The 15650-nt window shown below is 33.2% G+C and overlaps 1 protein-coding gene across 4 annotated transcripts in view; it reads left to right on the plus strand.

Annotated features, from left to right (window-relative positions):
* Positions 1-15650, plus strand: part of Tsc22d2 (TSC22 domain family member 2) — a 45969-nt gene that overhangs the window by 16655 nt on the left and 13664 nt on the right. The window contains exon 2 of one of the 4 annotated variants that reach the window (XM_023704069.1): positions 7312-7425. The exons of the other annotated variants lie outside the window; for them this stretch is intronic. Coding sequence (XP_023559837.1) covers positions 7312-7354 — 43 coding nt within the window. The 3' untranslated portion in view covers positions 7355-7425. Of the gene's footprint in view, positions 1-7311; positions 7426-15650 lie in introns of those variants that run through there. 4 annotated transcript variants of the gene reach the window in all.

A 15650-nucleotide genomic window follows, 5' to 3' on the forward strand; every position in this document is an offset into this window, starting at 1 on the left:
CTAGCAATACCACTTCTAACTATATTAACAATATATATAGTTAAACTTGTAGGTCAGAAATAATCCAGTCTTTTCTTTGGAAACCCTGTTTATCAAAGTTAGCTTTCTAGGGGATTATCTTATTATGAGGTTAATTTTTAGTGATGTCCTAACATTAACATTTCAGAGTACTTTGTAATATGACCATTATTTAACTTCAAAAAGTTCTTAGTTTTGTTAAATCTACAGTAATTACCCTCATAAGTTACTGGAGATCAGATGCTTCATTGGGAGCTTGTTTGTTTGTAAAAGCTCAGAATAACCATCTATAGAAAAGTTTTGCCCTCTCTTAGATAAGGAGACTAGGGAGAAGAAACTTTAGACTAATGGAAGCAATCAGGTGGCTTGTAGTAGTTTAATCTTGTTGATAATTATTCCATCATTTTTTCCTTCATGAAGAAATTGCATAGGTGTAGTTTTAAATGAGACTGACAGTTGCTAGGTGCATTATCCCCCAAGTATATTTGTCCTTCTTATGGGACCAGCAGTATTTACAGAGTATTTAATTAGGAAAGTGGTAGGCATGGCTTTTTAAAATGAATGTGTAAGTTTATGTTGTCTTTTATTAAATATTTGGTGATTTCTTTTAAAATTTTTATAGTGATTACTCACTTTAGAAATTGTTGTTAGGGCTGGCCAAATAGCTCAGTGGATTAAAGTGTCTGCAAGCAGGCGCAGGGGCCTGGGGTTTGATCTGCAGGCCTGCCATGCCAGCCCCACCCCTGGGGCACACCAAGATGGCAGTTGAGACTGGGCATGGTGGCACACGACTGTAATCCCACACTTGGGAGACTGTAAACAGGAGAATCACTATAAGTCCGATCTAGTAGTGAGACCCTGAGCACCCTGTAGAACCTGCTCTAAAATACAAAAAAAAAAAAAAAAAAAATTGTTCTTAAATGACCTCAAATATTTTGTGTGAGAAAAACTTATTTTCTCTCATTTATACTATGAGATTTCATTTCTGAAACTATAAATAAATTAGAACTAAGCTGCTTATATCAGTACCATGGACACTATGTAAGTTGTTTTGTCTTGTTCAACTTTTAAGAAGCTTGAGTTAACCAAATGGTAATCCAAACTATGACATATTTCACAACTGAGCAAATCTAGGGTTGAGTGTTGAATAGTAAAACTTGTACCAGAAAAGTGTACTGTTCATTAGTGTACAAACTGAAAATACATGTGTAACCAGCACCAAAATGATGACACAGGGTGTTATAAACTTCCTTTATGGCCACTCATGCCCCCTTGTAGTCATTTATCTCCCTGTCCTAAGTTCTGTGTTATGTAAGTAGAATTTTGCACTATGTATTTTGTCTGGTTTTCACACAATGTTGTATTCATCCCTATGGTTGTGTAGAGTTGGTCTGAATTATGTAATTTTAAGGAATCACTATGGGGGAGGCAGTACTTGTTGGAGAGTGTTAATGATAAGTGCTCTCTTAAGTACCTGGAGGATGTATACCCAAACCATTTTTGTAGTCAAATCCAAATTTAGTACCTAATAATTTGTATCTAGTACTTAAGTATTTTCTGATTATATTCTAGCTTCTGCTTAAGGACATCTGTTAGAGAGGAACAAAAACTAAGAGAACAAGCTTTTAATGACCCTTTAGAATGTTTGCCTTCTTGTTTCTTTACTGTTTATTTCCCCCTCTATTTCTTTAAATAATTTAGAAATTAAAAAGAGAAAAAATAGTGCTGACAACTCCTGTATACTCTTCACCTAGCCTTTTCTGATGAAGAAGCATCCCAGGTACCAAGTCTGGTCTTAATATATATGGAGATATAGTTAACAAAAGATACTTTCAAATATCCAGCTTTTTTTGGTAGTACTTACTTTAATTGGTATACCATAGGACTCTTGTGTCACAATTTATGAATATTTTTGTCAGTAATTTAATCTACAGTTTTTAATGTAGAAAGCAGGCCAATGAAGAAGGGACAAATAATCAATGGTACTTTATAAGGTGAATGTTACATGTATTCTGTTTAAAGCTTATTCTTGGAACCCACAATTAAATGAATATCCGAGGACCTGCTTATAAAATGTTCAGATTTTATTAAAGTAGACAAGCGATGGCTCTTACAGGATGACAACACTTAACAAATTTCTTGACTGAGGCATGTACAGAAATAGAGAAATTAAAAAGAACTTGTATGGAAATTGAGTAGGTATAGCACAAATATGCCCGAATGTGTCAGTTGACTACATTTATAGTAGTAATTAGCAAATTACCAACCTACAAAAGAAATAAATGCTAACATAATTCTAGGCAATGTTGGTAAAACTAAACAGGGCAAGATAATGACAAACCTATTATATCACATTACTCAGGATAGTCGCAAACACAAAACAAGCAAACCTACTTTCTTTAAATTCTACTTGGATAGCCAGGATAGGTGTTATTAGCAGGCACAATTAAGCTTACTGAAAGGAAATAGGCCTCGTAGGAAATTAGTCTTATCTTTGAAAAACGCAATAAAATTGTCTGCATGTCCATTAATTGAGGATGTTGACTTTGAGGTTTAGATTAAGCTGATTAAGCTCCTTTTGTTCACTGTTGGCCTTGTTTATTAGCAAGCCTTAAAGAGCAGTGTATTTGCTTAAGAAATGGCAGGCTAGCCAACTATTTAGCAGTAAATGGTGGTCCTGAATAGAAAAACCAGTAGAAAACCATCCCTGGGAGTGAGGGTTAGTGGGAGAGTGACAGCAAGCCTCTTTTAGAGAAATCCCATAGATGATGGTGGTAAATGAAACCTCCACAAATATCTAGGCATCAGCAGAAGGATCTTAAAATCTTTAGTCTGTTGTGTCATGTAAAATAATTTGTTGAGAAAAAGAATGGCTCATGTTACAAACTGACTTCAGAATTTAAAAAGGAAAATAATTGTATTCAAAAGTCATGGACTGCATACCTGGCCATCAGTCTAGGTCATAATCATAGGGAAATAAGGCCTTGAAAAATTTAAAACCACAATGCATGGTTATGAAATGGATGCTTTCATAGTATAAATTAAATTCTTGATGATGTAGAAGTAAGAGCATTAGATTATTGGGATGCCAGTGAAAGATAAAAGAAGGCCATATAAAACTCTTTAAGATCCATCTCTGCAGTGTTCTGAAAAGCTACTTGGGAATTTCAGTAAAATATTAGCAAATTGGTCATATTATAAAGTACAGTGAGCCCTCTTTCCAGAGACAGGTTCTGCATGCTTGAATTCAGGCAATCTACAAATTTCTTTTATCATTCCCTAAATAGTATAATATCACAAGTGTAATAATAATACAGTGTTAGGGACGGCCAAATAGCTCAGCAGATTAAAGTGCCTGCAAGCAGGCACAGGGGCCAGGGGTTCAGTCCCCCGGCCTGCCGTGCCAGCTCTTGGGAGGCTGTAAACAGGAGACTTACTATGAGTCTGATCTGGTAGTGAGACCCTGAACACCCTGTAGACCCTTCCCTAAATAATACAAAAAATAATAATACTGTGTTAGTATTACAAGTAGTCTAGGGATTTAAAGAATACATGGGAGTGTACATAGGTTATATGTAAAATAGTGGCATTTTACATAAGAATTTGACTATGGAGGCCAGGGAGATAGCTCAGTAGAATAAGTGCTTACAAGCACCTGAGTTCAATCCCCAGTTCCACAAAAAAAAAAAAAAAAAAAAAAGAATTGAGTATGGATTTTGGCATTCACAGAACATTCTGAACCAGTAGCCCTGAGACACCCAAAGGAGGACTGTAGTCTGGCAATACATCATTGTCCAAGATTGTAGGCATTTGACATTAAAGGGATTTTTCTGTTGCATTTTAAATTGTTCTCTTTTTTTTTTTTTTTTTTTTTATTTGAGAGAGAGAGAAAGTGGTGTGTGTGTGTGTGTGGCCAGCTCAGCCCACCAGGGGGCGGGGCTGGCTGGCATGTGGTGCTGGGGGACAAACCGCGGTCCCTGATGCCTTGCCAAGCTTGTTCTAAGTAGGTGCTTTAGACCACTGAGCCATCTCTCCAGCCCCTAAATTGTTCTCTTGATATCCCTTTTTTATAATCCAAAGACTAGTAGTGCCTTAGCATATCACTTTTATATTATAGTTCAGAATGAAGCTAAGAAAAAAATCTAAGAAATTTGGTGGTATTTCACTTAGTAAAATAGTATTGACGTTTATAAGTCAACATCGGAAGAAACAAGATTATTAAAACTAAGTACCTACCTTGAATGAGGATAATCTTAATATGGGGAAACATAGATTATTGTTATCGCGTGATGTAATTACTATCCGGACCCGGTGGATAGCTCAGGGGCACAAATGCCTGCCTGGCAAGCGCAGGGTCCCAAGTTCAGTTCCCAGTACCACAAAATAATTAATAGAATAAAATAATAACTACCATATAAAATTAGAGTACCTTATGCTTCTCAAGGACAATTAAACTGATTGGTCAAAGTTTCTTCACGAAGTGAATTTTTGAATTAAAAATAAGTGGGTTAACTTTGGTCTTGCAGAGATAAAATGTTGAGGGAAAGAGGGGAGTCATAGGAAATTATTTGAACCATTGTGAAAATATACACTAATTGCTATAATGATAGTTGAATTTGGTTGGTGCCTCATATACTGTACTTAAAGACAACAGAGAAAGCTGAGTTGGATAGGGACCAAAAAAATACTGGAAAACCACTGACGACCTAAATTTGTGATAAGGAAAGATTATCAGGAAGTAAGAATTATGAGGTTTTATAACTCACTAGTTATAATAGGGATGCACTCAAACTTGGCTCCTAAGGTTCAGAAACCTAATTGAGAGAATGCTGGCATTAATAGAAAATACTGGTGAAAATTATTTTGGAAAGGAGAAAGACATTTTTTTGTTTTTGGCTATTTGATGGCTAAATTGACAAACGAGTAGGAAAAAAATGAAAGGGAAAATATTTAGGATACAGTTGGTTGCCCCTGGTGTCCTCTCATTCTCTGTTAAAAAATAAGAATTTCTGACCAAGTTAGAAGCAAGCAAGCATTTATCGTATTTACAACTTCAGAACAGTAGAGTAGCCAGGGATATAGCTCAGCAGCATAAGTGCATTCCTGGCAAATGCAAGGTCCTGAGTTCGATCCCTGGTCCCACAGAGGGGAAAGAAAATCAGATTTCTGTCAGAACAGTATAGTGAACTTTTCTGAACAGCAGAGTGAAAATGTGCTCATCTACTCAATATCTTGTTCTTCTGTGTGATAGAAATTTCTCATAAAAGAAAGTGAACTAAATGAGAAACACGAGCCTGGTTTTTAAAGTGAACCGTAAGAACTTTTTAATAATCATTCTCTATTAAATGAGATTTTTTCCTAGTCACAAATTGAAAAATAAGTGATAAAATACATAGGAAATGTTCCAGAGTTGTGATAGCAGTATTACCAGTGATTCAAGATAAATGTTAGTATAGCTTTCTAAGTAAATACTGATTTTTAGTAAGAATTCCAATTTTAAATTTTAAAGTATACCTAATTAATCTTCATTTATCTATACATACTTTAGCTACCCAGTTTTATTTCAGATTTTTAAATAAGAATTTTCTACATTTTGGAATTTCATGATTGAAAGTTCACATATGGCCATTATACATGCTATAATTTTAAAATACATGCCCAGGAAAAAAATGAAATAGTTTAATAATCTTTAAAAATGTAAACTGTTCTTAAGCCCTAGACTTACCATACAGTTGTATAATGTGCACACCTTTAAATTTTTTTAAAAAAATTCTCCATAGTAAACTGATTTTGCTTTAAATATGGCTGTCTTAGTTTTGACTTACAAAGACTTTCAGGCATTTATGAAAACAATACCGTTTGCTGGAAAGTCCTTTAATAAAAGAATTCAGCAGTCTGACCTTTAAATGACCTTTGCAGACAAGCAAATTACCAGCATTATTAATGCATATTTCAGGAAGTCTTTACTTTACTAAATATGACTGCATGTTGTGTCTTCTCATGGGATTTGTCCCACAAAAAAAATAAATCATTAAAAATAAACATTTAAAAAATTGTGATAGTATTTTGGTTGATAGGAAATAAGAATTACATAAAAACTTCCTATAGACATTTAGTAGTATGTTAATGAAATGACTACAACTTTAAACTGTTACTTACCATCATAGATATGGATTTTTGCCTTCACCAGGTGATTTTATCTCAAAGCTGTACTTTGAAAAACATATTTGTGTGAGTTTATTGAAGTCAAATGTGTTGTGAGATTACATTTGGAAAAGATTATATTTGTAAGTGACCCTATATAAATAGAAAAGTCAACTGAAAGTTAAAATCTATAGCAGCATATTTGGATCAAATAATGTTTTTGTAAGATCACTACAAAGTTCCCTTTGCAATACTGGCTTTGATTTTCTATAGCCTTGCACAAACAATCTTCCTCTGTAATGGCCTCTTTCTCTTTCCCATCCCTTACTCCATTACACTATCTTATTCAGGAGTAAACTTAGGTAAAACTATGCCCACAAACATACTACCTTTCCTGTGGATTACTGGCAACTAAAGGTGTATATGTGGGCATTCTTATCAGACAGAAAATGTTACTAATGGTACTACCTTTTCAGGGATTAAAATAGATACCCACTTGAAAAATTTTTGGTAAAAATATAATAAATTTTAGATGATTTCTTAATTTTTGCCATTATTAAACCTTCCTCCCACCCCCATTTTCTTCCATGCCCATACTCAGATAAGCAGTAGGACCACTGCTGAATAGGATGCATTATTATGTCAGTTGTACACAGCGCATGACAAGTTTGTTCTTACCAATATAATTGGGCATTGTGGAGACAGACTGAGATTTAAAAGTTGAATGTTGTCTTAAGCTTTTAAATAATTCATATGGATTATTACTTCTCTAGCCACCAGTGCTGTGAGTCTAGAAATTTTTAAATGGAAGTAGCCAAATAGTAGAACTCAAGTACCATTCTGTTAGGCTACAAAACTGTCTATACAGGTTATATGGTGTTAAATCATAATTTCTGGATCATGATCTTAAACCTTCAATTGGTTCCATTTCTACTTGACTCTTCATTAACAAGTATTTCTGATGGCCTGAAAGTCCATGTTGAAATTGAAAGTTTGAAGTATCCAAATCAAAAATGAAATTATTTTACATTTAAAAGATAAAGTACAAAGTATCAGTTGTGTGATCATGGTAAAACATAAAAATTTTGCTATAAAAGATTTTTAAAAGCTATTTGATTAAAACACTTATTTACTTAAACTCTTTGCTAGAATTTTTTTTAGAATTCAGCATCGGAGGAGGAATGTGACATAATAATGATCGAAAGCCGAAAGTTTAAAAGTTGTGGTGCCCTCACATGGTTGGAGGGTTATTCTAGCTTCTAAGGACTGAATGTTGTCCACAAGAGTGTCTCATCAGGTCATAAATTGGTAAGACTTAATGGATTAGATTTTATGTATTATACCTGATGTTATTGTATTGAGATGACTATTTATGAACAAAATGACCACATTGTATAACTAAGAGTATAGTATTAAATATAAGTTAAACTTGGAATTTTAAATACTTGGAGCATGTAATCTTTTTAGTTTTATAAGGCTCAAAGCCATTTCTTTACAGTGGTACATAACAAATACATTCATTTTAAAAGGAAAGTGAAATCCTGTGTTACAGTAAAATTATTTAAATATTGCTATCACATCTGTCATAGACACAGCATAATGAAGAGTGGAAATAGGCAAATATTTTCTAATTACTGGCCATATATTTTCTAATTGCTATTCTAGGAGTTATTTCAGAAATAATATAACTTAAAAAGTATCCATTTTATTTATAAAATATAGTTTAAATTAATTGTATTGCTTTGGGGATTTTGTTTTCTTGACAAAAGATATTTTTCTTAATGTTTCTAAAATAAAACCCAAACTTTTTTCTCAGTTTTTACTTTGAGAACTAGTAAGATGAATATCACATGAAAATATTTTAGAAATTAATAGATTTTTGTGTGCTCAGAAAATTATTTCCATTCATAATAATATTCTCCTTAGGAAAAAAATTTAACTCCTTTTGTATACTTTATTTTTGTTTTGTCTTATACAGATGTATTTTTTGGTGGGGAACAAGCTAGTAGAACAGTAAAACTTGGCTGATAATAAGATCTTAAAGTCTTTAATCTGAAGTTCATATATTACAGTAAGAGATCCTGAGTTATTATATGTCTAACAAGAAAGAGTTGTACAATTGATATTCTTATTAGAATATGGCATACATGTCTTACAAATCTATTAAAAATCATTTGAAGTTACATATTTTCCAAGAATAGACAAAAGATATGGGTTGATACTAAACAGGCCACTATATCAATTCTGTCCCTTGTACAAATTCATACCCATTCTGTCTTTTGAATAATATTCTAAATGGTTTGTTATAACTTAAGTTTCTTAGACTAGTAATTGCTATCAGTGAGAGCCTAGAAGGAAAGAAACTGTTAACAGTTGTTTCTGGGCCACAGAGATAGCACAGCAGTCTCAGTGCCTGCCTAGGCAAATGCAAGGACCTGGGTTTGACCTCTGGTACCACATGTCCTGCCTGGCTACCTAACCAGCCACCAAGACCAGCATGGTAGCACACGCCTGTAATCCCAGCACTGGGGAGGCTGAAACAGGAGAATCACTGAGTCCAAGCTGCACAGTGAGGCCCTGTACCAAATATATTAAAAAAAAAAAAAAAAGTTTTTTATTTTAAATTCTTTTTCCTATTTTCCCTTCATTTTTTATAATATATTACCTGACAATGATAATCAGGAAAAATAATTTTTAATTTTTATAGTGTAGGATATTCATATCTAGTCATCAGGAGATTCAGAGAATCATGAACCTTGTGGAATTTAAAGTAGAATTTTTTGTATTTTCATTTCTATAAAAGACCTAAAGCATTGGTTAGACTTTTCAAAACAGTTAATATTTTAGCTAGTATGTTTTGTTTCTAAAATAAGAAGCCTTGTTAAGCACCAAAGTAAGTGGTTTATGAACAAATCCTTTACAAGTACATCGATCTTGTTTATCTTTACTGATACTTACCCAAGATTCCCGTATTATAAGTGACCAATAGAATGATAGGATGGGACCAATCAGAACCTGCCTGCTTTTAGCTTAGGAATTTAATACTGTCAGTGGCTGTGTTTAAATGTTTATTGGATTTCTCCACAGAATAGTTGTGGCTTTTTCATACTGAATGGTTACTTGTTATTAGGCACTGTACTGTTTCTAGCAGATCCTTAATTTTCAAAAGTCATGATTATATGTATTATCAATATCATTAGTTCACAGAGAAGGACATAGAAAGCTTAAAGCTGTTAAGCAGCTTGATCAAGTCATGTAGCCACTGAATGGTGGAGTTAAAATTCAAGTGTAGCTGTCAGTTTACTGGTATGCAGCATAACCTCTGGAAAGCTTTAAGGATAGGTTAAAAGAGAATCTTGTTTCAATCTGGGATTACATAAATCTGATTTATTTTGATCATAATTGGCAATGGAACACCCTCTACTACAAAACTATCTTTTGAAGCATTTAACAAAAAGTTTTAAATTACTTACTTCCTAAAACTATTTGTTATATTAGCAAGGAATTCCACTCAAGTTTAATGCTTAAGATTATAAGCAAATACATGTGTATTTTTTAAAGCAAAGTCTTGCTACTTATTATAGTAGCATTGTATTACATGTAACCATTAAAGAACTCCCTTTAACACTTAAGATGTATAAATAGCAAACAGTATGAGGTATTTTTTAAAATAATTCTTAATTTACAAATAATTCATAGGATGATGGAATTACATGTAAAACTCTACTCTGTGCTTTCTGAGAATCTCATTGCCCTTAGTTGTGAATAATTCTATTAAGAAATCTTTTATACCTACCTTTAAAATATTAGGCAAATTATATTAATAACATGAATTTTTATATCTTTTTGGTTGTTAATTTTACTTATAGATTAATTTTAAACATTATAGCCTATTTTTAGTATTTATAAGTTCCTATGTATCTAAATATGGCTTGAAATTAAATGCATTAATAAAACTACTTTAGAACAAGTACAAGTTAAAAGACATAAGAATTTTTTAAATTGACACTATTTGCAGATCATATCAATTATAAACTAGTTCTTTAGTGCCATGGTTAAAAATGTTTACACAACTCCATAGTTCATAAGAATATGTAAATTCTTTTTGATAATACATTTATACCTCCAACTTCTTTAGTAGCATATATGTGATTTTTCAACACTGAAGTTTGGACAATAGAATAAGAACAATCATGCCTAATCCAAGTTTTAACAATTATTATTTTAGTGCTTACACGTTTCCTTCTATATTTTGACTACATATGTATGTTAATAATGTAGTTGTGGTTGATAACTGCTCTTCAGTAGTTTTCAAATTAATGCTATGAGAAACTAGCACTATTTGGATAGATGTTTGACATCTGGTACCATCCTTCTCTGTTCCTCTTTCACTGTTCCTTCTTAGAGCCTCGAGCTTTTCCTTCTTTCTGTCCTTCTAAATATTATTGGAATCCTCTGGCTGCTGTTCAGACTCTCTTCTTACTTTCTTGGTTCTATTAAGATGATATGAGTACCTTTGTATGTCATCTTTATGTGGCAGGAAGCAATTTATATGCTCTAGGCAGTCAAACTACCTCCAGCCTAGGGCATCTTTCCTTGCATTAAAATTTTTGTCACAAAGTACATTATACCACCAAAAATTAGGGGTTCAGAGTTGGTGGCCTCAGTTGTTCATGGATTTTTCTTAGCACCTAACTAATAATTATTTAGAACTCCCCCTCATTTTGCGAAAACCACAAATATCCTCCACAGTTGTTTTTGGTTTTTTTTTTGTTTTGTTTTGTTTTGTTTTTGACAGTTTCTTTGCAAGTAGCCAATCCAAAAGTGTTACTCAGTTCTCCTTGTTGCTTATTGGCTGCTGCCCTGTAACCCATCTCAGGCAGATGCACCAGCATTCCTACATTGTGTAATAAGTTGCTGTACCATGTATACCTATCTTGAGCACTTACAGTTTTGTTGTTCTTAAAGCTCTAAGATCCCTGAGATGCCAGCAGAATATTCTGCGTCTCCTGAGGCTTTATTAATATGGTATTTTATTAAATTAAATTAATGATTAGGGGAGACAACGTAGTTAGGGTTTAAACTATAAAATAGGATTTATGTGCATTTTTCTGATGATAGCTGGATATCGTGGTTTTTCACAATTTGCAGGTGCTCTAGGAATATAGCCCCCACAAATTTGGGGGGTCCACTATATTGCTAGTGTACCAACTGAGTACCTCTTCATCCTGTTCATTTCTCTCATCCCTTTCTTGTATAGAAGTGCAACAATCTAACTTTGTTACTTGAATTTTCTAATGGTTTAGATTTAACTGTACCTATTGTTCTTTTCACTTGGAATTTTTATTTTTCTATTACGTTTTTTCTTCTCCACCCAGCTGTTCCATTTTCTTTAGTGTGGGTTATTTTTTCCAATCCTAAATATTATTTGCTCCTCAAACATTCTTGCTGTATTTTGGCAGTTGCTGTAACTGTAACTTCTATACTTCTTGTTTTAAATTGTAAGCTGGGTCTGGGGAGATAGCTTAGTAGAATAAGTGCTTGCCTGGCAATCACAGGGTCCTGAGTTCGATCCCCAGTCCTACAAAAAATAAATAAATAAATAAAAATAACTAAAAATGAAAAATTAGCATTATAAAAAAATAAATTGTAGGCTGATAAACTTAGGTTATATTTTCAATGCATTAAAATCCTAGGATGTAGCATCACAAAATTCAGTACCTGCAAGGAATGTCATGTTATTATATGCATTTATACATAAGAATCATATAAGGCCGGGGAGATGGCTCAGTAGAATAAGTGCTTGCCTGGCAAGTATAGGGTCTTGAGTTCAATCCCTAGTTCTGCAAAAAAAGAAAGAAAGAAAGAAAGAAAGAGAGCAAGAGAAAAGAAAGAAGAAAAACCTTAGAGGTGGCTCAGGGGAATAAGCGCTTCCCTGGCAAGCGCATGGGCCTGAGTTCAATCCCCGGTTCCGCCAAAAAAAAAAAAAAAAAAGAATCATATGTAGAAACCAGATCACCTAAATTTTAAATGAGTGCTTTGTGATATTTTGGGTGTGGGCACTGTACTTTACTAGTACAAAGTATGTAGGTAACATATTAACTGCTCACCATCTGTCAAACACACATTATTTCACTAAATCTAATAGTAGTCCTGTTATCCTTTAGAGAAGCTACATAGCTTGCCTCAGTCATATCTTAAAATGATGGAGTTGTAATTTAAACCTTAGTATGACTTCAGATCTAAAGCCCTTTTATTCATTACCACCTCTCAGAGCTTATCCTCTGAGCCTAGAATTACAACTTTGAGTTGGAAGTGACTTTAGTGGTCATCTGTTAAAAACAACTTATCCTCCACTTCAATCATATCTACAATGTTCCTTTCAAGTTGTAATCTGCTATTTGAAACATGATGTTTACCTTGGGATCCAGCTTCTGCCCCCCCCCCTTTTATAGTTTGTTTAAACCTTCCATGCACCTTTTCACTATAACAGAGAATCTTAAAAATATGAATCAGGATAATTAAATGTTTGCTACCTTTTGAAGCATATAAAAGAATACAGTTATAAATTCTGTGAAAATATTAAACTGGATACATTCTCTAGCTACCTCTTGAGGGCTATATAAGTCAACAGCTAGTAAAGTTCTGTTCCAAAAACGGATAAGGAAACATAACTTAGTAACATAGAGATTGTGAAGATTTGTTCCCCACTTCTTAATTTTTATAGATTCTAGTGATGATCCAAGGACTTCAGGGAATAGCTTTATTTGTGCTTGCTTTATTCCACCAATATAAAAAGTGCGGTACAGTATAATTTTTGTTCAGACTCCTAGATTTAGTTACTGACAACTTGTACATAGGGCATGCTTAAAGACATGGCTGTTTGAACTATATTTATCTGACCCAACCAAACTTGTAAGCCTTGGCTCTTTTGTTTCTTTCACTTCTGATTGAATGGCAAGTAAAAATAATCAATTGAGACTTACAGATAGGTATTTATTATATATAATTTACTTTCACTAGATTTATGATTTCTAAATTAGTAAAAAAAAAGATCTTTGAGGTTTTTATCTAAAAGATCATTTCATTTTTAAAGTTAATTTTCTTTTCCATTTGAAGTCATCTGTCACCACCAGAATACATATGTGGAACTCCTAAGTTTCACTGGTATAACTTTTACTTACTTGAGTTGCCTGTATCACAGAACCTACTACATTTTTTCTTGGTTAATAAAACCAGATGCATAGAACAACAAAAATTATCAAGGAGGAAATAGTTTCTTGAGATCTACTCATCTTTATTGTATCCCAATCCTAGTAGCATTCTGATAGTGCCTAATAGTTTAAATAGCTGGAATTTCTCATGTAATTTTCCTGGCATTGTCAGAACTAATAATGTCTGCACAAATTATAAAATGTAACTAATGGGGTGAGCACGTAACTCAGTGGGAGGTCACTTGCCTAGCTTAAGTAGACCCTTTGCTAAATAGTTCCTCCCTTCAAGATTTAATTCCAGAGATAAGAGTTGATGAAGACAACAAAAAACCAAATTGCTCATGAAAAAAATAAGGAGGTAAAGACTATTTTAGAGACTCCACAGTCCCCATCATCCTTCCTCTCAGCTTTCAACCATGAGCTCTTTATCTTTTGCATCAGCCTTACAGTATGTTTTCATTATGATAGAACATTATCTTTCTATATCCATGCCTTCAGTAACACTGAAAAATAAATAAAAGACCAAAGAGGCTATATATTTCAAAATATTAATGTTGTTGTAGTAGTAGTAGTAGTAGTAGTAGTAGTAGTAGTAGTAGTAGTAGAGGAAGAGGAAGAAGAAGAAAGAGGAGGAGGAAGAAGATGAGGAGGAGGGAAAGAAAGAAAGAGAAAGAAAGAAAGAAAAAGAAAAGAAAAGGAAAGAAAGAAAGAAAGAAGAGACGAATCCTTATGGAATTCTTTGCATTTTACCTCATTATTTAAAAAGTTGACAAGAAAGGAAGAGAGAATGTAGATGAGATATTACACTTCAGATAAGTCTTATCTCTGGACTATAAATCAATAAATTTCAGGTGATAATACAAATAAAGAATTCATCGTAAAAGACTATACAAACGTCTACGAACTTGTAAAATTCTTAATTTTGTATAATGATTACCTAGAATTTAAAAAAAGGATCTAGTTTGAAGTGAGAAAAAGTTGTTAGCTGTTTAAAACATTTTGTTACTGACATTGTACCTGTTTGAATACAATCTGCTAGAGTAAAAAATTTCTTATACTTTTCTTTTTAGTTTGACACCAGAATCTTTTTTAATTCCAGAACAAACACATTTCTATATACTAATTCTTTCAATTATATGAGAAATTCCAGCTGTTGAAACTATTAGGCACTAACAGAATGCTACTAGCATTGGGATACAATAAAAATGGGTAGATCTCAGGAAACTATTTCCTCCTATTTCTTTTATCCTGTTTCTCAGGATAGTAAATGCTTTAAAAGCAAAGCAACACTTTATCCTAGTGTTTTTGTTTGCTTCTAGTAATATTGATTGTGGAAACTTCAAGTAATTTAAAGGCCTGAGACACTCAATTAAATATATTTTTGGCAACTTCTGTTGAATTAAATTAATTCAGTGGCCTTTGGAAAAAAATTCCTGCACTGTTAAGGATAATTTAATCAAGAAAACTTTGAGAACTTCAATATAATTTTTTAAATGTCTCAACTACAAAATATTAATCTATTAAAAATAAAATAACTATTTTCCAATATTGTTCTCGTTTAAGGAGTGATGGTCTTCACTCTTAAAATGAGAAGCAGTTGTCAATTTGAAAATTTGATGATCCTCATTCTTCTAGGCTTAACCCTGCTATGAAACAGTCCCTTGAAAACCTTCATTTTATTATTTTCTCTGGACTTTGAGACAGGGTTAGGAAAAGACATAAAATAGCAAAGAAGAATTAGTTAATAACCTAAGAATAAAACTGGATTTTAGTTATGTAACCCTGATGACTAAGCAAATATAATTTCATTTTGTCATGTATTTTGTTAAAAATTAGGCTTTCTTTATACCTTTAAGAAATAGACATAAATGAAAATATTAGCAACAAAATGATAAAAGATTAAGTGTTCTTTACTGGTATTTCACTTTTGGTATACAAAGGGACAGTCTTATTTTTCATTTGATCAAGCTTCATTGTAGAAATGAGAATTAAGAAAATTTATTCCAAGATCAGGTATGGTAGCATAGCCTGTAATCCCAGCACTTGCCTGTAATTTCAGCCCTCAGGAGGCTGAGGCAGGAGGATCCTTGTGAGTGTGACCAGCCTAGGCTACAAAGTAAGTGCAAGGCCAGCCTGAACTGCATAGCAAGACCCTGTCTCAAAAAGACCAAAAACAAAATTTGTTCAAGAATAGGTGTTTTCAGGGAGAAATGTTTTACAAATCAGAAGGGGACCAAAGGCCTGGGGATGGGAAAGGGAAGGAAAAGAGGATTT

This window comes from Octodon degus, unplaced genomic scaffold (assembly GCF_000260255.1).
Source record: "Octodon degus isolate 3935 unplaced genomic scaffold, OctDeg1.0 scaffold00186, whole genome shotgun sequence".
In the NCBI taxonomy this organism is placed as follows: domain Eukaryota; kingdom Metazoa; phylum Chordata; class Mammalia; order Rodentia; family Octodontidae; genus Octodon; species Octodon degus.